Raw genomic sequence first — 27,531 nt, 5'->3', positions numbered from 1 at the left:
AGGGGACCTTGGCCCGACAACAGCAAGGGAATGAATTCTGCCGACAATCAGAATGATCAGGAATCTGGATCTTTTTCTCAAGCCTCTAGAAGGAACACAGCCTTCAGACATCTTGGTTTTAGCCTGGTAAGATCTGTGTCCACAACTGTAAGATAACATATTTGTGCTGTTTTAAGCCTCTAAACACTATGTTTGTGACAGTTTGTTAGGGCAGCAATAGAAAATTAATGCAATGGGTCCTTAGAAATTTTTGTTGAATGTGTGAAAATGCAAAAGAAAATACTTAGGAGGAAAGGACATAGAACATGCTTTTCGGGAGGTAAAATATGGAGGAGAAAGAATATAATTTTTTAAAAGATTTATTTGTTTATTTGAGAGATGGGTTGGGGGAGGCACAGAGGGAGAGGGAGAGAGAATCTTAAACAGGCTCCATGCCCAGTGTGATCTCAGGACGCTGAGATCATGACCTGAGCCAAAACCAAGAGTCAGATACCTAACCAACTGAGCCACCAAGGCATCCCAAGAATATGATTTTAAATACTTTCACCACCTTTAAGCTTGGACATTTCTCTCTAGCATAGCAGGTATTTTACAATAAAAGCCAGAAGAGCTCATGACCTTCTGGAGTCAAGCGTGTGGTAAGAAAGTCACAGTGAGGAGAAGGTCAGCTATGGCAGTTACAAAGTAAAGTCCTGGTGAAAAGGACCAGTGAGCCAGAGCAGGTGCTGTGCTGCGCAGGAAGTCAGATGCCATGGCTTCTCCTGTGGCTTTTCTTGTGGTTTCTTCCACTGGCTTCCATGGAAACTTGGGGAGGCTTCCTAATTTCCCTACTCTTCAGTGTTCTTATCTGCCAGATTTAACCATTGAGCTCTTGTGTTGGACAAATATGAGTCAGGCAAGTCCCTGCCTGCTTCTTCACCCTGCAGACATTTCTGAGTCATCACTGGACTGGTTCCCAGTGACACTTCAGTTCTCCCTCAGTCCAGGGAACTGTCCTTGGAGCCAGCATGAGACCCACCACGGCGCTGGGTGACAGCCAGGGTCCTTTTAGCCAAGAGACTTCACAATTTCAGAAAAGGAGTCCCCTAGTTATATGCTCACGTTTGCTTCTGTTAGTGCTACTTGATGGAGCTCATGATTTTTCAATACATTCAGTGCTTTTCCCTGATGGCAGTTTATCCAAGCTTTCAAAAGTTACCTCTTTTTGGAAAGAATAACAGCAATGAACATAGATGTAAACCATTCTTTTTGAAAGGATTAAGATTTAGAATTCAAAAGCTGTCCACAAATTTAGTACAACTGTTATATGTTATATTTCCTTCCGCTACAAGAGTAGGTTAGAAGTGATTAGAACAATCACATTTCCAAATGGAAGACAACTTATCTAGAGATGGAAAGTTTATTTGGCTAGAGTTTTTCCCTCCCCCCCCCCCCATTTACAATACACTTAATATTTTTAGAGCAGTTTTAGGTTCACAGCAATATTGAACAGAAAGTACAGAGAGTGGCTAGATTTTTCCAAAACAAAAGTGCTCTAACAGCAGTTTCCTGAGAACCACAGATTTCAGATTCAGACTTTAAAATCTTCTAATTGTTGGACCATGAAAACATGGACACAGAACACTCTACAGCCTTTCAAACCGATTGTGCTTCTAAACTCCGTCAAAAGGAGATTCATGAAATTTACTAAAATAATTTTATCTTACAATTAAAAATGATCTGTAATGGTTAATACTCTCTTTTCTTCATTATTACTCTCCCTACATAAGTATTATCCTCTAAATCCTCTCTGCTGAGCTCTCTCATTGCCTTTATAATTCCTTTTTATTGCTTCCTCTCCTCTAATCCTCCAGAACTTTTGAAGTACGCAAAATTTGTCTTCATATAAGACTTAGACATTATTCTATCCTTGAACAAACAATATTGAATGTATCTGTTTTACTCCAAAATTGCTAGTCATTGCTTGGAGCTGCCATGACACAGTGCCACAGAGGGGGCCTTGAACAACAGGGATGTTTGGTCTCCCGGTTCTGGGTGCCGGGAGTCCAAGGTCAGGGTGTTGGCTGGTTGGTTTGCAGACGACTGTCTTCTCTCTGTGCCTCTTCACAGCGTCTTCTCTCTGTGTGTCCAAATTTCCCTATTTTATGAGCCTGCTCTTGTGGGACAACTCTGTCCCCTAAAATTGTTTGTTGAAGTCCTAATTTCCAGTACTACAAAATGTGGTCATATTTGGAGATAGGCCCCTTAAAGGGGTGATTATTTTAAAATGAGGTCTTTGTGGGGGGCTCTTAATCTGATCTGACCAATATCCTTAGAGAAAGAGGACATTTGGACACAGAGGGAGACACCAGGAGCACACACGAAGGGAAGACAATGTGAAGACACCGCAAGAAAGTGGACAAACAGGAGACCTTGGGAGAAACCAAACCCGCCAGCCCTTTGATTTTGGACTCCAGCTTCCAGGACTGTAAAGAAGTTAATTTCTGTTGTTTTGATCACCCTGTCAGTGGCATTTTGTTATGGCAGTCCTAGCAAACTAATGCATACATTAATCAATATTGGATGAGGGCCCAGGCTAATGACCTTATTTTAACATGATTACTTCCATAAGGACCCTACTTTCAAATAAGGTCACATTCTGAGGCACTAGGGGGTTAGGACATTAACTTATGAATTTAGGGGGCCAGAGACAGAATTATGACACTCAGTTTGATGGGGGGGTGGCATTTAAAATGTAAATCCCATAAGGTGAGATATCACATCATTTACTAGGCTTTTGTAAAGTCTCAGTGCTCCAGGCTGTGCTGACTAAGTGAGGTGCGGGATGATGGTCTGAACTCCATTCAACACGAGTCTTCATAATGCATATGGCGGGGATGGAACATGAAGGAACAGATCGCTTTAAAGTGAAATGCTGACTTTCTCTTGTCTCCACAGGGGGAATATTTTGTTAAAGTACACCTAACTGTCAGTCCCCTTTTGTGTGCATCCTCGTGATGTCGCGGGCAGAAGGATACAGGCAGAGGGCACCTGCAGGCTCTCAGGACATTCCTCACACCATCCTGAGGATGTCTTCCTGAGGCACTTCCCCACCTCAGAGGGCCTCTCCTTGCTTACAACGGGGACCACCACAGACCCCCTTGGCTGTTACCCATTAATTCATCCATTAGGTAGTTGTCTACTGAGCACTCTGTGTAAGGCACTTTTGTGCGCCCTGGGGACACGGTCAGAAGCAACATTAAGTTCTGGCCCCATCCAGTTCACTGTGAGGTGGGGAGGATGGGCCGGTCCTGCGTGAGGAAGTGCCCTCCAGCACAGCGGGGTTACAAGACAGGGGCACAGCCCAAACTCAGGGTGTCAGGGGCCTCCTAAGAGAATGACAGATGCAAAGGGTTAGTCAGGTGAAGGTATGGAGAAGGGCGTGCCTGGCAGGGGCAACGCTCTCGCTGGATGGCATTGAGAGTGCTGGGCACCACGGGAGAAGGGATGGCAAGTGAGGCTGGCAGGGCAAGTGGGTCACAGGGGATGAATCTAACCTGGTGCAGGAGCTTAGGGACCATCTAAGGGCACCAGGACTTTGAGGAAGGGATGATCCTTGCCCTGAATGGGCCACATGGTGAGTTTCTTCCAAACGCTGACCCAGCAAGCCCACCTCCACCTCTTGGTGCAGCATTTACCCCACAGATAACATCACAAGTGTAGGAAATGATACAGCACCAAAAACAGCTCTTGCCAAACTGGATTTAATAACAGATTAGAAATTACCTAAATAAAATCTTAAAAAAAATTTTTTTTTAAAAAGCCATCGATTTGGAACTGGTTGGATAATGATACATTTCTAGCCAACAACTGTGTTGCCGGGTGGAGTGGGGAAGGACTTGGCTTCATTTCCACTCCTTCGTATCTTTCAAACATTGTGCATGTGCACGTATTACCATAGTATCTTTCAAACATTGTGCATGTGCACGTATTACCATAGTATCTTTCAAACATTGTGCATGTGCACGTATTACCATAGTATCTTTCAAACATTGTGCATGTGCACGTATTACCAATTCGAAAATAAGCAAATACAATGTACTTATTTCAAGTGTATGTCCTAGCTGCTTTAGTCTCAGTGATCATCAGTGGGATCATAAGATTTTGCTCCTATCCATGGATGCAGTGGGCAGCAACTCTACTGTCAAACTACAGGATGGAAGAGCAGGGGGGTGAGTGGGGCAGGATGCAGTGCCCATGAATACTGACCATCCCGGCAGACAGAGAAGGACATTGCAAGAGAAAAGACAGCTGGTGAAAAACTAGTGTGGCTTTGTATCCAGTTCCTGAAAACTGGCCTATACCAGTGTGTTTGGCAAAGATGTGGACTTTAACTACTTATGTGCATGTAACATTAGACCTTGGAAGAGATCAGACTCCACATTGGCTCTGCACGTTCAAAATGGGACTCTACATTTTTAAGTGATCTCTGCAAGAATTCGTGATGCAGGAAGAAGTAGATCCTATCTCAGGACAATTATTTCTCTTGTGGTTGAAATTATTTTAATTTCCTTTGCAATGTTTGTCCCCAAAGGTGGAGGAGGGAGCTGGACTTTCCGGGGCTTTCCAAGCCCACATACACAAAGAAAGACAGAATCATGGCAAATGTCCCAAGTCAATCCAACAAAGCTTTGTTTCCCCTCTGATAATGAAATGTTCGGTAAGGAGGGAATGCTAATGAAGGGTACCCGGAACCCTACACTCACTAGAGGGAATGAGTGTCGTGGTGAAGCCAGGGTTTTCAGACTCTGTGCTTGACTTTGGGCAGCATCAACCGGTTAATGAAGAGACAATATGGCACATTTGGGACTGGAAGGTAGTGCAACCAATAGGGTAATTAAGGCAATAAAACCGTTGTCTTAAATAGCATCCTAGAAGTTTTATTCTCAACCGGGCTTTGTATGTTCAAGCTTTCCTTTGGGGAGGTTAAACATTAAATTCCATCCATGCTGTCTTTCCTAAATTGGACTCACTCCTGTTTTTGGAATTGGCTTTAAAGCTAAATTTAAAGCCATCCTTAAAAACCGACTGTCGATTTTTAAACATATTTCCTTTTATAATTACCTGCATTACTTGTGAAATTTAGCTCTTTTAATTATATGCATATTTAAATATATATGTGACTTGTATATATAAATTAATTATATATATATGGCTATATGTCTGTGTATGTGTGGATGTGTACGCCCTTACACATGCAGATAAATCTCCTAAAACATAGACAGAATGTTGTAGACTGAAAATTCTTTTCTTTTTTTTTTTTAAAGATTTTATTTATTTGAGAGAGAGCATGAGTGGGGAGGTGGGGCAGAGGGACAAACAGACTCCCCACTGAGCAGGGAGCCTGATCTGGGGCTCGATCGCAGGACCCCGGTATCATGACCTGAGCCAAAGGCAGATGCTTACGGTTGGAGCCACTTAGGCGCCCCGATGAGAATTATTTTCCAAGAAAATTTAAAAATTATTTTGAACAGTGACTGCATCATAAATATAAAAACTGAGTTTCTAAATTATACTAATTTGAAGAAACTGTACATTGAAGACATGTTCTAATATTATTTTCCTAAAGAGTAGACATTATGATTACCTGATAATCATATTATTATCAATTAACAGTCACCATCTCATCTGGTAATTTCAAGCCAAACCATCCAAAAAAGAAAAAAAAAAAAAACCAGAGGAGTTCAAAATTGAGAAAAATTCATTCATTTTCCTTTTTAAAGTTTATCTAATGTATTATTTCTTTACAGGACACAAACCTACATTTATGACCAAACACAAAGTAGAAGAAGGTCATTTAGATGGACAATATTTACACGAACATTTTAGAGACTTTGGGTCTTTGTCATGACCCTTCGCACTAACACGTGTGCATGTCTGTGTATGCTACCTAAAAACCTTGTTAACTGATCTGAGAAAGTTAGCCGTCTCAGCACATTTTCCAGAGAAGAGAGCTTGGCAGTTCTCTTTCCTTCAACCAGAAAAAAAATGGGCTGGGCAGAGAACACTTGTAATGCTCATTTTTAATGTGATAGGTGATGTCGTGAAGGAGGGTGTGTGTGTTGAACGGCTGAAGACGTGTTACGCAGGCTGTGAGCTGGGGTCGGTCCTCTTTCACCTCCGGACCCGCTCTCTCCAGTTGTTGTGCGGGAAGAAAACAACAGCTTGCAGGCTAATCTCAGGATGGACTGACGGGTCATTTCCTGTCGCGCTAGTAATACAAACACTGAACTAACAGCCAGGGAATGTGGGTCTATTCTTCTTTCTGGAATAACAGTGTTCTTTTTTGGGGGGGGTGTGTGTTGGAGGGGGGAGCTCTGTATAATCCTCTGTGAAGGCGAACATCAGACTGCATGACTTCTGTAACTCAGGCTGGTTCTGAAATTGACTGACTTCTATAATCCTGTAAGATACTTGCAATGTCTAAAGCAGCTCAGTATCCAGAACAGCTCCGAGGAGGACACAGATGATTCACAGAGATGTTGAATCCAGACAAAGCAGGGACACACCTTCATTAAATAAGATTTTGCTTGTTCTGGAAGATCCTTCTTTGCCCAACCCTTCCTAACTGAAGTTTCAGACTTTGCATCCCTCCCTTGCCTTACCTCCGTACCCACCACCATGCCCGCTCTAAGTACTTCTGAGTCTTTTTTTTTTTTTTAAAGATTTTATTTATTTATTTGAGAGAGAGAGAATGAGAGACAGAGAGCATGAGAGGGAGGAGGGTCAGAGGGAGAAGCAGACTCCCTGCCGAGCAGGGAGCCCGATGCGGGACTCGATCCCGGGACTCCAGGATCATGACCTGAGCCGAAGGCAGTTGGTTAACCAACTGAGCCACCCAGGCGCCCTAAGTACTTCTGAGTCTTATCAGTCCCACGCAGGTCTGGGAAACCTGCCCGAGGACATGTATTTCATCCCCCTTCTCGCTCTAGAGAGAATCTCTGACAGTTTGATTCAACTTCCACCTAAGTCTACACTAACCAACTCGCCGTCCCAGTGCCCGGCACCGCCCCTCGGTTAGGGTCGCAGTCAACAGCTCTGGCTTGAGCAGGGGGTGGCTCTCCATCCTGGGTGGTTCAGAGAGGACTAGACGTAACTGTCAGATACAGGAAGGGTCCCTTGTGCTGTAGGTTAACGGGCGACTGTGGGCGGATGTCACTCGCAGCCTCCCTAGGAGGTGGCAACAGAGAGGCTAGCTTTCTGCTCAGTCCACCTGCAGGGCTCACCTACCCAATGGCAGGCCAGGAAATGGACACAGGTGCGACCCTTGTTGGCTCTCCCGAGCAGCAAGCTCCGAGCTCACCGTAACCCAGGCTGCATGCTTCTTGGGGCTGGTTCTACGCCTGGTTCCTTGACGTTCCCTGGTCTAACCCCTTCCAGTTCTTCTCTTTGATCAGATGAGGCATACGGATGGAACACGGGAGGACACCTTGAGCTCTGTTAGAATTCCCCCAGAGTTGGTCCCGGTGAGCAGGCTTGTGAAGGGTATGATCCCCGTTATCAGCAAGGTGGGAACTAGATGATTTTATCCACAGTTCCTCCTGGGATCATTCAGGAGCCAGGTGTCTTTCTGCCCCGGTGGGAATGAGTGTGGTCTTCCTTTTGCTCTGGAGCGACGGCACTTTCCACAAGGACCATGATGGACCAGAGACGGTCCCCATTAAACTCCGGATTCTGTTAGCCACTTGGAGAGATGAGGACATGGAAACCTTCTAGAGGGCATGACTTTCCAAAATTCACAGTTATGAGTAGAATCCAGACATCCTAACTGCTATTCAGTGCCTGTTCCCCACATTATCCCTTTGTTCGAGGCTAGCCTGAGCTGTTGGGAATATGTCGGAATGGCATCGGGAAAGACAGTCTTGAGGATGAAGAGCTGAACTCAGACCTGAATATGTGAAGTTGAATAAACCTCAAAAAGTACCATGTTTTAATGGAAGAAAACGTCCATAATACACAAAGTTACTACATTCTATTTAAGTTTTTTTTAATAACCCAATTTCATTTTTCCTTATTTTATTCTAGTCATGCCATCTCCCCTCAAATTTCTCTTTTGGCCTTATTTTTTTATATATTGATTAGAAGGTCTGTGACAATAAATGGCGCTGTAACAAAAGTGTCAGTTGGTCATTCTGTTCTCAGAACTGCCCCTCCTCCACGTTCTAGGAAACAGTGAAACATACTCACACACTGAGGAAAATACAGAAATTTAAGACAGTGCACGTGTACAAATTAAAACCCATGGGCAGCCGGTTTTCCCACTAACATACTTCTTTTAATGAGAAAATCTTTTATGTTACTAAAAAAAAAAATCTTTTATCAGCTCCCAGTCATGTCAGAAGTGGATTTTGGAAGTAATCTTTCCCAATTGTGAATGCTCTCATGTGAATTATGAGACATAAGACATTAAAAAATTCCTCTTTAATTTGAACAATATGCACATCAAAGGATTTCCTCCCCTCTTTCTCTCCGGAGGTCCCTCTCCTCCTCATGCCTGCAGGCGACCACCGCCGGCTGCAGTAGCGCAGCAGCGCCACCAGGGGGCGCGCGCCCTCCATCACGTCTAATCAGCCCTGTCCCCATCACCAGCAACAGCACCACTGCGTTCCCCCCAGAGACAGAAACATAACCTTATTCTTGTCACAGCCCCCAAAAATGAAATGCAGAATTTACAGAGATTTCTCAAAATATGTTTTATCTCCTTTGTCAGTAACCCCCAGCAGACCTTTACTTTCTTTCTTCCAATAATTTATGAAAAATAGAGCAGCAAATCCTGTCGACTCTATTTTATCTATCAATCAAATGGTAATTTTCATAATGTTTGTTACCATAGCACCCACAGCCTGTGATCCTCTGTTGCTTCTGTTTTCCTCATGTTGGTTCACTGTTACAGGTAAGCAATCAGGGATTTCTCCTGGGTGTGCTAGAGCAAGGCGAGGGAGGGTGCAGGGGGAAACCCGCATAATTACCACAGTGATGGGTTGACATCTAGAATCTACGAACGACTCCACCCCTGCACTTTGAAGATGAAGAAACGGAGTTTCTAAAATAGCAGTGCATTATGTGAACTGAGCTCAAGAACAGAACCCACCTTGGAAAGTTTTAGCTCAATAATGCCTAACATTAAAAGACAGCTTTCACCCTGACAGCACGTCAGAATTTTTCCCCAGTTAATTTTTCAAATACGCCTTCAGTAATGTGTCTGTTCTATTCTTTAAAAGAAAAAAAAAAAAAAACCCAAGAGCAATATCAGGCAAAGTGTCTTTCCTTTATCTCCTAAAACAGAATCAAAATTAAACATACACAGAGGCACTCTTCCTGTTGTCTACGTTTGTGGTTAGAACATTTGGCCATGACCTTCTGCAAAATCCTCAGTCAAAGACACTGAATAGCAGTAGATACGCATTCTCGCATATTTTGGCTATTTTCGTTAAGTGATGGGCTTACTAAGGATCATAGACACATGAAGTAACAGGTGATCAAAACAAAAAAATTTAAAACATTCAAATTTAGGAGATGGGTAAGTAGTGTAAACATCATAAACAATGATGCACTAAACATTGAATCTAATAACTGTCACCAAAGCTGAACCCAAGGGCTGAGATGCCCTTTTTGGGCAGATGACAGGAATCCTGAGTGTCAGTATATAGGTAATAAAAGCATCTATGAGAGGAAGAACTGAATGTCCTATAATCCCACATCCCTAAAAGGCTGGATGCAGAGGACTCTATGGAAAAGTCATCACCACACCACTGGTTTGTTACCATGGAGAAGAACCTTGAACAAAATTGATCCTCCCTCAGACAGCATCTGGCAATAAGCCATCTGTAGGAATGTGCTTACTGAATCTTTTTTGAGGCTGATTCTAGAGGGGATCTCTATTCTTCTGGAATTTGTGAATTGGATTTATTTCCAATAGTAGGGAAACCTCCATATTAAAATATGTGGCATTTGAAGGGCACTCCATCTATTCATTCAACTCTTGATGATAAATGATTATATATTTTTCACTATACAGAATGGAAAAATTATCAAATTAAAACAAAAAAGAGGAATTACTGAAGGCAAGATTAAGACCAACCTATTGGTTAATTTCTTTTCATAGAACTGTGTTTAGTTCTATTTCAATAAGGAAGAAGTCCTACAGGTCTACGACCGCTTGAAAATATGCAGGGTTGCTGTGAGTCTGCCATCCCAGGGGGCCTTAGGTTATCTGAAGCCAGTTGGGAAACTAGAAAAAAAAATTCCTATTTCTCTACTATATTTAGTCCTATCCTGCCTGAGTACTGAAGACATTTCATTCAAAATGCATAAAGGCACCTGACATGATTCATATGCACTCCATCTAAAAGGTGACTTATTTAGATCTTCATGTCCATCTGTAAGAGATGAGCAGCCAAAAATTGTGTGACAATGTTTGAGAATAAATGCTATACTTATAAAAGTCTTCCTAGTTTCTCTAGAAGTGTGACAAGCCCCTTGGTCCCTGGGAGCTGTGTTTTGGGCTAACTTCTTCCCAGAAGGATGCTATTCTGGGGGTCGTGTTTGGAACCATCCTCAGTAGTGACAAGCCAGCAAGTGACTGGCCTCAGTAGAAACATCTCTCTTGTTCAGGTCCAGCAGCACAATTCAAGGGACATCTGAGGGAGAAATGGTGGCTGCTAGTTACCAAGAGAGATAGGAATTCTTCAAGAAGGCCTGGGTCACACCTTAGAAAAGAAGCTCAATCTGAAGATTAGTATCTTTTTTGTCAAAAAATTTTGTAGAACTTCAAAGTAAAATGCCTTCAGAATTTATTTTGCACATTTTTGAGAAGCTGAGTAGTGAAAGGAACAAGAGCTCAAGGGAGAGTGGTGAATGAGGAGTTAGGTTCTGGGTACTGAGTGATGCTCCTGAAAATCTTCTAGGCTCCATGGCATTTTCTCCGAACTCAGTGACACACCTCCCTTTTCCTGTCTCTTTCTTGTAATGATATAGCCATGGCTATGAAAAAGCTGAATTTTCAAAACTCAAAGACAATTAAGACTATAAGGTGGAAGACAAATACCATATGATTTCACTTACATGTGAAATCTAAAAAACCAACCAACCAACCAACCAACCGAACAAACAAACAAAAGCAGAAACAGACCCATAAATACAGAGAATAAACTGATAGTTGCCAGAGGGGAAGGGTGTGGGGGGATGAACAAAATGGGCGAAGGAGAGTGGGAGGTACAGACTTCCAGTTATGAAATGAATAAGTCACAGGAATAAGGCATAAGAATATAGTCAATGATACTGTAACAGTGTTGCATGGTGATGGATGGTAGTTACTCTTGCAGTGAGCAGAGCATAATGTATAAACTTGTTGAATCACTATGTTGTACACCTGAAACTAATGTAACACCGTGTGTCAACTGTACCCTGAAAAATTACATATACATATGGTGGACTTTCTGCCCATGTTGGGCGGAAAGAGATCATATCCCATCTTTAGCTTTCTGATGACTTTGAAAGTGTACAAGGAAGAGGGACAAATATTCAAACCTATATCAGATCCACACACGCAGATTAAAGAGCAGGTACAGGAGAAGATCGAGACAATGATCTAGTCCTTCATTTGAGGTTTTGAGGTTGTCGTCTACTTTGAGAACCTGGTGAAAGCTTCTGACCTTCTCTAGGAAAAAAAATCTATATGCATGTGAATGAACAAACATACAACCTTTACAGGAAATGCCACAAGTTTCTCTGAAATCCTAAAATCATGGACACCTGCTTGACCTCACAGTCAAGAGCTGACGACCTTATCTGGATGACCATTTATGGAAAGTTTTTTGTGAATGTCAAGTAAATTAACAGCCTGTGTCTGATGAATATTGGCTCAAATTCAAAGGGAGATGATACTAATTTATTTCCTTCCTTCTCTCCTTCTTCCTTTCCTTCCTCCTTCCCCTTTCTTTTTTGTCTCTTTCCCTCTTCTCTCTCTCACTCTTGCCGTGTCTTCCCACCAGAGAGGAGCTGGAAAAATGGCCTCAGCATTCAGTGAATAACAAATATGATTGGTAAATCCATTTACATTCTACAAATCACTTTCTTATGTACAACGGCTATTGCCTTTTGATGACATATCTTGTGCTTCTCTCTTACCCATAATCTTCATAGCAAATGTGCCTGCAGGGTATTACCTATTACTAATTTACTAATGAGGACCTACCTGATGGCTCAGAGAGAATGTATTTAATAGAAATAGGACAAAAGTCCACGTCTCGTAGCTTTCACTTAGATGTTCTTCCCACAAGACTGGGCAGCACAGGAAATAGTCATCCAGTTCTTAAGGCAGATTCTTAAGGGACAAATTTGGTCAACTGTCTCTTGATAGCTTATCACTTAGAACAGTATGGGTAATGGATAGGTCCATGAATACGTGATCTAGAACTAATTTGATAAACTCTCATGTTGAGCATCTCAATATGGCACCCTTTTAGGGGGTTTCATAAAGTCTAATGCATGAAGGAGCCTTTCATGTTTCTCGATATGTATGGTAGCATTTTATCCTTAAAACTTGAAAATTAACCCTGCCGGAACTGAAGCCATCTAGTGACAAGGACCACACAGCACTTTTTGTATTGATGTATTGTAGAGCTACAACCCTGATCATCACATCACCATGGCCAAGTGTCTTGTTCTCACTTGTCTACTCACCATTTATTAAAAAAAAAAAAAATTACTTTTGTTCTTTACATTTTATTCTGTGTCTAAATTATGTAATGCTTATAAATATCCAGAAACTGAATGCTGATATTGGTGTTTGGCCCAGTCTGAGACATTTGCTGAAAGAAGTAAACGTTGTTAATTGGGAATATAATATAAAATTGTATCCAGCCCTTATTGTGCATCTCTAACACACACACACACACACACACACAAACACGAGTAACTTAGGTAGACAGTTCTTTATGTTCTTGACACTTATTTAAGATAAAGGAACACAAAACTTCTCAGAAAAATAGCCCCATGTGAAGAAGCAGCATAACTTTACTGGCCTTGTCACATCCTCTGTTCTTATGTAATGCAAAGATGCGCACAGCATCCAACTACTCTAAGTCAGATTCAAGCATACCTCATGATTGCTAACATTTTCCCCTCAGAATCATCCTTTTGCAAAGCTAATGCCTGTGGGTCACAGGCACTCTGTAGATAATGTGATCTTTCCAGACCAAGTTCTTTCAGGGCACCTATGAGGAAAGCACGGAAAACTACCAGGCATATCTTCAAGGTTACATCCATCCGCAGAAGGAAACAACAAAGCCAGCCAGCGCCCCCAGGAAAGTGGGGCGGCGGGAGAGGCCGTGGGCCACTCCCACCATCACTGTACCTGTACAGATGAAGCTGGAGAGTCCCCCGTAGATGACTTCATCGTTGTCGGGCAATATAAACGGACACCTCGTCTGAACCTCCAAACAGTATTGCTTGCAAGGAATTGTCTTTCTGCAGTTAAACTGAGCGACTTCAAAGTACTGGGAACACAGCCAGGCTTTGTAGACAATCTGAAAAAAGAGAAGAATAAAAAATCGGGAGGGATGACAAGAGTTCTGTCTCTAATACAGGACATGCTGTACTGGCAGAAGCATGCTGTGGTGCCAAGTGGATCATAAGGAAACTCTCATTTCCAGAAAGCTCTTTTACACAATGACAGCTGCAAGTGATAACAACGTAGCAGCAGAAGTCTGCAGTAGAGCAAAACGTTACTGGAGTGAGCCCTTAAGAGAATGCAAAAGGTAACACGGCGTTTGAGTCGATGTAGCTCATCGGAACCTGAAGTTTCGAAATCCAATGATACAGAAAGTTAAAAAAGAAAAAAACAAAACATAATCAACTGTGTGGTCCCCTGTAGTCATTGACTGCAGTGTGGGAGGGGAGTCCGTTCTGAGCAGGAAGTCCGTCTAGCTATGCTTCCAGCGGACACTAGGTGGCGCCGAGTCCTCTGCCACCGGGACCGGCAGGCGGTGCGGACAGAGGCGGCCAGCAAGCGCTTCGACTCCAGGCGCGCGGAGCGAGAAGCAGTGGGCATTGCACTGAGGACTCACATCCAGGGCACTAAAAGCCTCATCCTCCCAAAGCCCAGAAACACCCAACCTCGGTCAGAACTAACATGCCTTGGTGTGTTTCGGAGTCCGGGAAGGAAACCCCATCAAAACCACAACCTGGACCTTTGAGAAGTACTGCACGATCCACATGAACATGTGTTAAGTGTTTCGTTAACTTGATAAAATGTGAAACGATTCTGGCTTCATTTCTCTCTTTGTTTTTGATAGCTATTTAGGAAAATAAATATTGAAAAAACACCTTTTTCTATTATAAGGAAACAAGCTGCACCTAAATCCAAATAAAACAAAGAGAAAAGCACCCATCTACAGTATAGATCACTGTGATTCGGGTAGTTCCCAGATCTCAGGCACGGAGGGTTGCTGTTTGTCTGTTTCTGGGGTTAATAATATTCAGGGAAGATTTTGTCAACTCTGTCTTACTGCGAAACGTGAACGGTTTACAGTTAAACGTCGCTAAGAGCTCATGAACACTTGCCAGTAAGAGCAAGAACAGTACCTAGTATTTATCAACTTCATACCCTGTTCTAAGCACGGTTCGTACTTTTTCCCCAGGTAATTCTTAGCACACACCTAGAAGGTAACTATGAGTAATGATTTGCATGCAAATAATAATTAGTAATGGAAGTAAATTAAAAATCCAGAATTCAAACCTACTTTCTATCAGATTCCAAGTCCCGCATCTTCAAAATTATGCTATGTTTAATCTGAAAATGCCTTTTATGAAAAACTTGTAAAATCACGAGGGAGTTGACGAAATCAATCTGACAGCAGCACCAAACTATGTGTGCCTGGCCAATGTCCGTTTGGTGCTGAATTTTTATTCATAACTTTGCATTAGTTTGATCAAAAGGAAACTTTATTCTTTGATCAAAGGTGCCTTTGTGGTGGTAAAATGGGATGCATGTGAAATTCAGATACAAATTTAGACAGCTAAGAGTCATTTACTTGCTGCCATCAGTTATTTATTTATGATTTATTTATTTATTTATTTATTTATTTATTTATTTATTTAAAGTGGGCTCCACGCTCCCAACGGGGCGCCTGAACTCACAACCCTGAGATCAAGACCTGAGCTGCGATCAAGCGTCAGATGCCCAACCAACTGATCCGCCCAGGCTGCCCCCATCAGTAATTTATTTATAAGGGTTTATAATTCCTTAAAACTTGACAGGAAAATATACAAATAATTTGTACTCCTATAGGTCTTTTGGACAGGTCTTCACATAAAAGCATACGTTAGAAAAAAAAATGCAACAGCTGCGGGAACCCCTGATTTCTTAAATTTCAATGTGGAAACTACGGGTTCGGGGGTGTGAATGTGGGCCACAGGGACAGAGGTGGCAGGTGGGGGCTGTGCCGCCATGCTGTCAGAAAGAGGCTGGAAGGATGAGTTTCAGAAGAAAGGAGAGTGAATGGTTTTCCAACCATACTTCGGGGCAGTTGCAGATTGCTTTTCAAACTGCTTTTGGGACTTGTGCAATCCGACATAATATATCATCTGATATCATCTGATAGAGGACATTTATGACATAAACCAAGTCGTAATCTAGGGATGGCAGTTTCTGTCTGGTGAGTCCTGGCTCTAATTCCCTTTTCTCAGCATTAGGGGAGGTTGAGTGTATATACAGTGCTAACAGTAAAGTGCCATTATAAGGAATGCTCACATTCTGCATACTTCTGGGTGGGTTGTAAAAAGTAGAGTTCCCTCTTTGCTCTTAGGAAATGCCGCTAGGTAATTCCGGAAAGTTGCAGGTATTTTTATGGGCCAGACTGTGCTCTCCGTTCCGCCTCCTACTTTGCTTTTGCAACATTTTTCAAATTCAAGTGGTTTCTGAACAGCAAGTCCCATCCTGGCCCTGGTAGAGCCCATCTTGGGCAGGGCTCTGTCCCCTCTCAGAGACAACGGGGTATCGCATACCGGAGTCTGCCGGGAAATACACCTTCTCTTTGCAGTAGGCCTCCTTGGCATCACCCAACTGGAATGGATCCATTTTTATCCTGGTTCCTTAAATGCTACTTCAACTATATTTCCTTTGCAGATTTTTATGTAAAGGCCTAGTAAGTAACGAAAGTGGTTTTTATAAATATCAGGTAGTAGTTACGGACGAAAGTGCTCAGGACTCTGGACCTTCCACAGGGTGATAACCACCTCTCTGGCCAGACGCATCATCAGTTCTTATGCACGAACTCTGAGACTTTCGAAATGTAATGGAAGATTCCTCCTCTGAGCCTTAAACGTCTTCTAAAATTTTAGTGCTGGGGATGCGAAGTACAAAAGGATTTTCAAACCAAAGCCCATGATGAAAAGTAAATATAGTCGTCTCTTTTCATAAAAATTCTGTATTGTGAAGAAGGTTAGGAGTCTTTTTTTAGGATGGCCTCACCTTCTCCTCTAGAGAGAAGAATTAGGTAATTGCTTTTCTAGGTGTCCTAAATGGTATAAAGGATTATACGATGCTGAACAATAATTTGGGAAAGAAACGACAGGCGCTCCATTAAAAGTTATTTTAGGGACTCCAAAGCCCACCTCCATCCCCCCAAAGTGGAAAATGTATAAAAACGAGTCAGCATAAAGCAAGAGTTTCTTAATAAGTATGTTTAGAGTTTCACTCTGGGCTCAGGTGAGGGGATGGGGTAAGGAGACAAACTCCTGGCTGAACTACATCCACCCACACCCCCTCCTCGAGGGCAAGGGACACTTTTGTGTCTGGAGAGAAATGTTTGCCAGGGAATCATGCTCAGGAAGGACGTCTCAAATGATCCCATACAGCTCATAGGGAACATTCTCAAGTCATAGTCTACCAAAGCAACAGACTAAGTGATAAACATGGCCTAAAGTTTCCCCCTAAGGTCAGGAACATGGCAGGGATGTCCACTATCACCACTGCTATTCAACATAGTACTAGAAGTCCTAGCCACAGCAATCAGACAACAAAAAGAAATCAAAGGCATCCAAATCAGCAAAGAAGAAGTCAAACTCTCACTCTTTGCAGATGATATGATACTTTATGTGGAAAACCCAAAAGACTTCACCCCAAAACTGCTAGAACTCATACAGGAATTCAGTAAAGTGGCAGGATATAAAATCAATGCACAGAAATCAGTGGCATTCCTATACACCAACAACAAGACAGAAGAAAGAGAAATTAAGGAGTCGATCCCATTTACAATTGCACCCAAAACCATAAGATACCTAGGAATAAATCTAACCAAAGAGGCAAAGAATCTGTACTCAGAAAACTATAAAATACTCATGAAAGAAATTGAGGAAGACACAAAGAAATGGAAAAACGTTCCATGCTCATGGATTGGAAGAACAAATATTGTGAAGATGTCAATCCTACCTAGAGCAATCTACACATTCAATGCAATCCCCATCAAAATACCATCCACTTTCTTCAAAGAAATGGAACAAATAATCCTAAAATTTGTATGGAACAAGAAAAGACCACGCATAGCCAGAGGAATGTTGAAAAAGAAAAGCAAAGCTGGCGGCATCACAATTCCAGACTTCCAGCTCTACTACAAAGCTGTCATCATCAAGACAGTATGGTACTGGCACAAAAACAGACACATAGATCAATGGAACGGAACAGAGAGCCCAGAAATGGACCCTCAACTCTATGGTCAACTAATCTTTGACAAAGCAGCAAAGAATGTCCAATGGAAAAAAGACAGTCTCTTCAACAAATGGTGTTGGGAAAATTGGAGAGCCACATGCAGAAGAATGAAACTGGACCATTTCCTTACACCACACACAAAAATAGACTCAAAATGGTTGAAAGACCTCAATGTGAGACAGGAGTCCATCAAAATCCTAAAGGAGAACACAGGCAGCAACCTCTTCGACCTCAGCCACAGCAGCTTCTTCCTAGAAACATTGCCAAAGGCAAGGGAAGCAAGGGCAAAAATGAACTATTGGGACTTCATCAAGATAAAAAGCTTTTGCACAACAAAAGAAACAGTCAACAAAACCAAAAGACAACCGACAGAATGGGAGAAGATATTTGCAAATCACATATCAGATAAAGGGATAGTATCCAAAATCTATAAAGAACTTCTTAAACTCAACACCCAAAGAACAAATGATCCAATCAAGAAATGGGCAGAAGACATGAACAGACATTTTTCCAAAGAAGACATCCAAATGGCCAACAGACACATGAGAAAGTACTCAACATCGCTCGGCATCAGGGAAATCAAAATCAAAACCTCCATGAGATATCACCTCACACCAGTCAGAATGGCTAAAATTAACAAGTCAGGAAACAACAGATGTTGGCGGGGATGCAGAGAAAGGGGAACTCTCCTACACTGTTGGTGAGAATGCAAGCTGGTGCAGCCACTCTGGAAAACAGTATGGAGGTTCCTCAAAAAGTTGAAAATAGAGCTACCATACAATCCAGCAATTGCACTAGTGGGTATTTACCCCAAAGATACAAATGTAGGGATCCAAAGGGGTACATGCACCCCGATGTTTATAGCAGCAATGTCCACAATAGCCAAACTATGGAAAGAGCCAAGATGTCCATCAACAGATGAATAGATAAAGAATATGATATATATATATATATATATATATATATATATATATATACACAATGGAATATTATGTAGCCATCAAAAGGAATGAAATCTTGCGTTTTGCAACGACGTGGATGGAAATGGAGGGTATTATGCTGAGTGAAATAAGTCAATCAGAGAAAGACATGTATCATATGATCTCTCTGATATGAGGAATTCTTAATCTCAGGAAACAAACTGAGGGTTGCTGGAGTGTGGGGGGTGGGAGGGATGGGGTGGCTGGGTGATAGACAATGGGGAGGGTATGTGCTATGGTGAGCACTGTGAATTGTGTAAGACTGTTGAATCACAGACCTGTACCTCTGAAACAAATAATACATGTTAAAAAAAAAAAAAGAAGATAGCAGGAAGGGAAAAATGAAGGGGGGGAATTGGAGGGGGAGACAAACCATAAAAGACGATGGACTCTGGAAAACAAACTGAGGATTCTAGAGGGGAGGGCGGTGGGAGGATGGGTTAGCCTGGTGATGGGTATTAAAGAGGGCACATTCTGCATGGAGCACTGGGTGTTATACGCAAACAATGAATCATGGAACACTACATCAAAACCTAATGATGTAATGTATGGTGATTAACATAACATTAAAAAAAAAGAGTAAAAAAAAAAAACACGGCCTAAAGGAGAACGTCGTTTTTACTTAATCTCAGGGTAACGATACTCTTTCTCCCAAACCATTTTCTCACTTGTTATTCATTCCCCAGGAAAGCTTTGAGATATGTCTGGGAAATCTTTTACAAAAAAAAAAAAAAAAAAAAACAAGCGAGGAGAGATTATAGTAGCAAACGAATGGCATTCAGGTCTCGACAGCTGGACCCACTGTTTCCACTAGGAACTCTGGAGCTCCCCTGGAGGATGCGGGAAGTGGCCACCACCTGAACAGGTGTGCATCTCTGGAGTCACCGAGTCAGGGAGGAGAGGTTCTAGCGGTGGTCCTGCTGAGCCTCTCATTTTAAAGTGGAAATTGGGGCCTTGAAAGATCACAGTTGATGGCAACCAGACTTCCACGCCCTTGTTTTAATATAGCACCACATTATTTGGAAGGCACTGTGCATTCCTAACATCCTCTTTTTCTCCCCACAAATCACTTCATTTCAGGACTGCGCTTTGGAAACTTTCTCTTGTAATTCCACACCGGGAGCTGTCGTGAGCCACCCCACCTGCCCCTCAGTCTAGCTTCTAGGTCTTCTCTGCACGCACATCCCCCGGACACACAGGACTATTTGAAGATGTGAGCGAGGACGGCCAAGAGAGCAGAGGAGAGGCAATCCAAGGGAGCCTGGTCTACGGAACTCATCTCCAGACTCACGATGAAGAATGATGTGTTTTAAAGATAATTTTTAGTATTCAGCAAAGTTTTGGGTGTAATGGCACAAACGTGGTTGCGCTGAAAATCTCAAGAGGTGGACCAGGTGGTGGGGGTTCTTTGCTTCCCAATTATGGGAAGTGATGTTAAGTGATGTTAAGCTATCGGGCTCTGGAAGGGAATGCTTTACGTGGATAGAAGGATGAGCCTAAAATAGTCACCATTTTGTTCATTAGAAGTTACGCATGGGGCCCTGAATAATCATGGTTAACAGGATTGCCATTATAAATGACCGTAAGCATAAACCATGTCAGGTTCTCATTACTTCTCTTGGTTCTGGACATTCCATTTGGATATGGCTAATCTTGTGGAGAGCCTTTCAAAAACACATAAGATTAATGTTTCCAATAGAAGCGGGGATTCTCATTCCTGTTAAATATACTCGTCTTCCTCTCCCAAATCTATATTGATGTTTCAGAGCCAGATAGCAGATTTATATTGCAAATATACATTGGCCTGCTGAAAAAAAATATCATGCTGTTTACAATTTTTTTATCATTAGGAAAAATGTCAGGTATCGAAAACGGCTGTCATCTTCGTATTAGGAGGTTGCTTACCCATTTCCCCAAGTATTAGCAAGGACGGCTTCTTTCTACATTTATAACATGTGTTGATACATTTTATTAGATTCTTTCCTGTCAGCTCTAATGCATTCCTGGCCTGAGTTTTGCGTGTGTGAGGCTGAAGTGATTGGTTATGTAAGCGACAGTCGGCTACAGCAAGCGCCTCCGGGCTCGTGCGCTTTGATGCACGCCACGTGCTGTTGCGATTGTAAATGGAGGCAGAAGTCAAAATAAATGTCCTGTGTCTCAACGTCTGCTTTCTTCTTTATTTGTGTCCATGTCTCGTTAAAGCACATTGCACCCAGAAATCAGAAATACTGATGTATTCTGCAAGGGAAACAAGAAAACAAACCCCTGCCTAACGATGAGCTAAGGCTTGTGCGGAATATATTAAGGGATGGACAGTGCACTGAGCACCAAGCTTCTTGATCCTCCAATGTCAGCACACCTTGTCCTCCAGGGCTATGTCTTGGCTCTGTTTCCTAAATAAGATGCAAATGTCTTCCAGTTTCTGTCGGTGACCCACTTTGGGATCCTATTATAACACGTGGTCTATTCCCCTGAACTTCAGAACTCCCCTGGCTTCCTGGCACTGCCCTACATTTTGAAGTCCACCCAAACCGTGCTCACCACCACTCCAAAGCCCCGGGCTCATTCGGCACAGGACAGGGGGCCGGTCAGAAGAAGGGGTGTGGCTGGGCCAGCCTGCTATTGTGGAGGTCTACGGACACACACGAGATGCTACCGATGACAGCAAAGCAAAGCAACTTCACGGAGCTTTCGTAAATAGAGAAGCTCCATCCAAAGAGGAAACAAACAGCGAGCAGAGCATTTGTCCCTGTGTCTCCAGAGCTTTCCACCGATACAAAGCCAACTCGGTTTCTCCTTCCCCCACCCTCCTCATTCCCAGCTGCCTGGCTTTGCCCCCGCTTTCTTGTCTCACCTTCTTTTCCCTGATTTGGCGTCAGCCCCCAACCACTCCACAGAAGCCGTTCTTTCTAAGCAAGTGGGCTGCTCTAATGGTAAACCCAGCTGCTAACGTGGACTATTGTCTTACTTGACCTCACTGCAGCTCTCCACTCCCCGCCACGCCTCCCCATCTGCACTTGTCACTGTGGTCTCCTCGGCCACTCCCCAAAATGCTCCTGTTCTAAACTTTCCTCCAGGCGTTCTCTCAGGACAATCTTCCACTCCCGTGATGATTCAGTGGTCATCTGAAAAACAGAAGCTGAAATCTTGGTTTCCAAAGCATCTTTCTCTCTGTGTGTCCTTCTCTCTCTCTTTCTCTCTCTCTCTCAAGCGTCTGGTTTCTCTTGAATGGTCTCTGGAATGTCTCGGTTTTAGTTCTCTAACCTCTTAATCACTGCAGGTCCACAGCGGAGAGGCAAGAGTGAGAAATCCCGGAGGCAGACCGGACACCTCCTTCTGCTCCCTCCCACAACTGTTTAAGCTCCAAGTCCACCTCCTACATATCTCCAATACCTGCTCACACCTCCTGATTCCTATTGCCACCATCATCGTGTCACCATCACTCTCCCTCCTAGACCACCGCATGGACACATCTGTGGACCTCCACTTTGTGACTTCAGGCATGGACTCCTCCCCCATGCCGCTCTCCACACTGAACGGGCTGGTTCCTCCCACCCTGGGTGGCTGCATCTGTAGGTCAACATGGGCCTCTCAAGATCTGAAACGGACTATCCCTATGGGCTTGCACTAAACGGGAAGCTCCTTCCTCCTCCGCCTTCCCTGCTAGGAGTGCTTGTGCACTTCTGCGTCCCAGCGCCCTGAGTGTGCCTTCCTCAGAATGCTTACTGGAAATTCGTCCCATGGGCCTCAGGTCTGCACAGCTCCATCTTGTGATTTGGTTAGTATGAGCCAGTCCTCCTGGCTCTGAGCTCCTGTGCAGAATAGGGCCTGGAACCAGAACCTTGACAAGCTTCCAAGATAGTGAATCCTATGGACCTCTTCTAGGTGATCAGCTAACTCTTCTATTGGAGGCCAAATAAATCCTTAAGAAATAAGATTTTTAAAGCCCACTTCATGGATTGAACCTCTCTTTCCAAACAGCTAGCGTGGTTTAGGTCCTGTGGCACAGTGGGGGTTGGGATGCAAGAAGACAGGGTTCCCATGCAGAGAGGAGGCAGGGTATGGAGTAATGCACGGTGCTCGGGATCGTCTGCAGAGCTTCAGAGGGCAGAGTTTATTCTGTACTTGTTTTTAAAAATGCACATGCTGGGGACGCCTGGGTGCCTTCATCTGTTAAGCGTCTGCCTTTGGCTCAGGTCATGATCCCTGGGTCCTGGGATCGAGTCCCAAGTTGGGCTCCCTGCTTATTTGGGGAGCCTGCTTCTCCCTCTCCTCTCTGCCTATGCTTTATCTCCCGCTATCTCTCTCTCTCTCAAATAAATAAATAAAATATTTTAAAAAATGGATATGCTGCTTTGGCTGAGATTTTGGCTAAAAAAGGTTTGGCAGACAGATTACACTAATTCATACCTTTCCCAAACTGTTTCACCATACACTTAGAAATGAATATGAAGATGATAGTAGTAGTAGGTGAATTAAGCTTACAGCGAACAGCCATTTCTTACAGTGTAAGAAAGATCTTTTTCAAGGAGCCGTAGTAACCAGATTTTCATGTTAGTGACAAAGACTTCGGGAGCTCTGCTATGGACATTGGAAAGGAAAGAATTTCTTTCATGGAGACTATCTCCAGGTCTCAGCCATGAGTGGACATAGCTGTAAGAATAGGAGTAGATGAAGTTCCTTTTGTAGACCATCAGCCAGGCAACCTGGGAAGGCAGCAGTATTGCTTGTCACATGGTCCTCTAAACACACCATGTATTTAAACCTGGCTTATATGAACTGCCGTCAAAGTACCAGTGACCCCATTAGAATTTATAGCTTTAAAAAAGCAGTGAGCAGGGCGCCTAGGTGGCTCAGTTTGTTAAGCAAATGCCTTCGGCTCAGGTCATGATCCTGGAGTCCTGGGATCGAGTCCCGCATCGGGTTCCCTGCTCAGCAGGGAGTCTGCTTCTCCCTCTCCCGCTCCCCCCTCTTGTGCTCTCTCTCTCTCTCAAATAAATAAATAAAATCTTTAAAAAAAAAAAAAGCAGTGAGCAGACACTTCAATATAAATTCAGTTTTGGGTTCCATGCCTTGAGCAAGTTTAGAATGTTGGAAAGGGTTGAAAAGGCGGGAAATCAGCCTTTGGAAGGAAGAGAAATGACTCAAGTCTGTAGATAAGAAATCTACAACCAGTCCTAGGCATATAAAGGGATTATTTACTTAGTAAAGAAGGAGAATGAATGTGTTATTGTGTCAAACTTCCCTTATTCTGTCGGACTCACATAGGAATACGTGGAGCACTTGAGGATTAATACATGAATGAGTGTTGTAATCCAGAATCTAGAATATATTTAGAAAATACCGATGCATTCAGTAGAACTATAATAAGTAATCAGCACATTCACTAAAAAGTTCAGATGTATTCATTTCTTCATAGACTGAATAGAATGGGACTTACTGTAATGTCCTCACTTAAAAGAAACACACAAAAAGGTCTGAAGAAAGTTAATGAATGACTTTGTCATAGAACCCAAAGTAAAATATGGAAAATCTGAAATAATAAAGTAAAATTAGTTATCTAATTTCTCGTTATTTCTAACAATATTTCTAATCCGTGTATTCCAATAATTTTTCATAGTTGAATACCTTAAAGAACTGTAATATAAAATGCTTTGGGTATATATCCAAATCTCCTACTTCTTTGCCGTATTTTCAGGACATTTCTGTACCAGCAATGTACAACGGCAGCCCTGCTTTACCAATAGCTGATTCACAAGAGTTACCAATTTTTTAAAGATTTTATTTTTATTTATTTATTTGACAGAGAGAGAGACAGCGAGAGCAGGAACACAAGCAGGGGGAGTGGGAGAGGGAGAAGCAGGCTTCCCACCGAGCAGGGAGCCCGATGCGGGGCTCGATCCCAGGACCCTGGGACCATGACCTGAGCCGAAGGCAGAAGCTTACCCGACTGAGCCTCCCAGGCACCCCCACAAGTTATCAATGAAAACAATAATAATCTATCTTTGCTCCAAGAAGGTGTATTGTCCCGTGGTTGAGCGGGACCTTTGCAGACTTTATGTTTCCCACGGATGTGAGCACTTCTGATTTTGGCATTGGAGTCTATGTACAATTAGTGCCAACGTGGAGTCATCAGTATGGTTTTCTGCTATAACCTAGCGTGTCTGCTAGCAACAAGGGGCAGGGGCGGGAGAGAAGACAGCTGTCCTTGTAGATTAGGAGCAAACCAGCACCTTGGGACCACAGCAACATTGCATGTCACATGGCCCTTGAAACATGCTATTTACTTAAACTTGGTCTGTACTGACTGTCAGAAAAGTGCCAGTGATCCTATTAGAATTTATAGCTTTAAAAAGTCACAGAGTGAGGGGCGTCTGGGTGGCTCAGTCGGTGAAGCATCTGCCTTTGGCTCGGGTCATGATTCCAGGGTCTTGGGATTGAGCCCCGCGTGGCATCGGGCTCCCTGCTCAGTGGGGAGTCTGCTTCTCCCTCTCTCTGCCCCTCTCCCCTGCTCATGCGCCATCTCTGTCTTTCTCTCAAATCAATAAATAAAAATCTTTTTAAAAAAGTCACAGAGTGAACACTTCAAAATTCCAATTAGGATACAGACTTACAGCCCTTTATCATGAAACAGAAGAAGCTAACTGAGGCTTCAAAGGTATCATTCCATCTATCTGTTAATCCAAAATTATTTATTGAGAGCGGGCTATGGGCCTGACATTAGATGAATACTCTTGAGAGCAGGGGGTGGAGGGCAGGTTAAAAATGTCATTATAGGACATTTTTCCTGGCATCAAAAATAATATCGTCAAATGAAAGGAGACAAGACAAGACGTGCTAGGTGGCGTGTTCTGATCAGGGCTCTTGCATTTGGAGAAAGCAGAAGTCACTGATGACCAAAGGGGAGGAGGTTTTTGGACCAGAGGAGGGGAGAGTCCATGGGAGGGAGTGACATGGCTCGTCAAAGAGAGGGAGGGAGTAGCGGCCGGCATGCCTGTGATACAGGAAGGAAAGAAGCAGGGCGAAGGGCAGGAGGAAGATGGGGGGTGGAAGCAGATAATTAAATATTTACTAGGATCGGTTATCCTGCTCTGTGTCTTCCATGCATTAGCTACGTTGGAGGAGTGTGATTATTCCAACTTTACAAGTGTGGGGACTTAGGCTCAGAGAATCTCAGCAACTTGGCCAAAGTCCCACAGCAGAAAAGAACAGAGCCAGGCTGAGAATTGGGGTCACTTTCCCCTGCTCCCACCCATCACCCGTGTGTGTTTTATTGCACACCACCCACATCAGGTGTAAGGAAACGCCGACCTCTAGGAGTTTCTGTGGGTTGTTCCTGAGCTGGGAGAAACCCCTCCTCTGGGGGTAAGCTTTGGAGATTCAGACTTTTTCTACACTTCATAATCTACTGAGTATTTCAGTAAGATATTTTAGCAACTGCTCTGCAGTTTACTTGATAGTGAAAGATTTTAAATACTGCAAAGGATCACGTTTGTGGTCTTACTGACAGCTTGAAACTCTAGCATTGGTGACACAAGTAAGGAACCAGAATTATTTCTGAAAAAAAAAACGCCTCTCACTAGAACTAATGGCTACCACCAAATAGGAAGCTTATGTTTCTAGTCCTGGTCCTAAATCCACCCCCCACCCCACCCTGGTTATTTCCCCCATAAACATTTGTTCAACTATTACATTACACAGAAGTGACATTAAACTGTATATATCTTAAACAGTACTTGCTGAAAATTTGTATTACTCATGTGTTTAAAAATTTTTAGCATATTTCCCTTACATAAATATTGATTTATAAAGTATACACATGAACCATTGTATAATATGCATATTATAAAACAGACAGAAAGCATAAGTGATTGCGAAGAATGGGCTAGATGATAACTCTGAGTAGAATTTTACTATTTTCCTGTCACATTCCAATGGATCATCTTGTGAATGGCCTGGGTGTGTACATACCCTTATGAGAAGCCTGAATTAGTTAAAAAAGCAATTATAAAATTTTTAAGTACTGGAAAAAGTCATGTCAATTGTGAAATTATGTTGGCCAGACATTTAAACTGAGTATTTGCTTGAATTGCACTAGCATATTTTAATGGATTTTATCTAACTGACTAGAAAAAAAATAAAACCAAAAAAGGTCTACCCTCATTATTCATCAATGAATAATCCATCAGTGGGAGGTCCAGCCTGGGCAGGACTTGGTTATTATTTCCTGCATGATGAATGAGTTGATGCATATGTAAGTTGAAGGTGAGCCCAAATGGCATAAGCCAATGAAGTGATGCCCTCCTGCTCTATTTAGTAAATTTATTTTCTTGACCTTAATTATTACTATTACTAATCTAGAAACTGAATGACATCCATTTCTCCTGATGCACTCTTTTGAGGCTAAGCAGTAGAAGCTGGGCGAATAAATACAATTTTGGGGGGCCCCTGGGTGGCACAGTCGGTTAAGTATCTGCCTTCAGCTCAGGTCATGATCCTGGAGTCCCAGGATCGAGCCCCACATTGGGCTCCCTGCTCAGCGGGGAGTCTGCTTCTCCCTCTCCCTCTGCCCCTCCACCCTGCTTGTGCTCTCTCTTTCACTGACTCTCTCAAATAAATAAATAAAATCTTTAAAAAAATTAATAAATAAATAAATACAATTCTGGATAAGCCATCATGTTGCTGACTTTAATTAGCACTGATAGTGGTAAAAGTTACTATTTCTTTGTTCTGATTGGTATTACTTAGCAGACTTAGCTGCTAAGACTTAAATCTGCAACTAATACTACATTTATTGGCATA

The 27,531-nt window shown here is 42.8% G+C and overlaps 1 protein-coding gene across 2 annotated transcripts in view; it reads right to left on the bottom strand.

The window, feature by feature from the left end:
- FAM155A (family with sequence similarity 155 member A) overlaps positions 1–27,531 on the bottom strand; it is a 597,883-nt gene that overhangs the window by 15,852 nt on the left and 554,500 nt on the right. For both annotated transcript variants that reach the window (XM_032402640.1, XM_032402641.1), the window contains exon 2: positions 13,397–13,568. In XM_032402640.1, coding sequence (XP_032258531.1) covers positions 13,397–13,568 — 172 coding nt within the window. The remainder of the gene's footprint in view (positions 1–13,396; positions 13,569–27,531) is intronic.

Source organism: Phoca vitulina, unplaced genomic scaffold (genome assembly GCF_004348235.1).
Source record: "Phoca vitulina isolate PV1807 unplaced genomic scaffold, GSC_HSeal_1.0 scaffold5, whole genome shotgun sequence".
NCBI classification, from domain to species: Eukaryota; Metazoa; Chordata; class Mammalia; order Carnivora; family Phocidae; genus Phoca; species Phoca vitulina.
The sequence above is the reverse complement of the archived record's forward strand: the minus strand, read 5'-3'. Positions and strand labels throughout refer to the sequence as shown.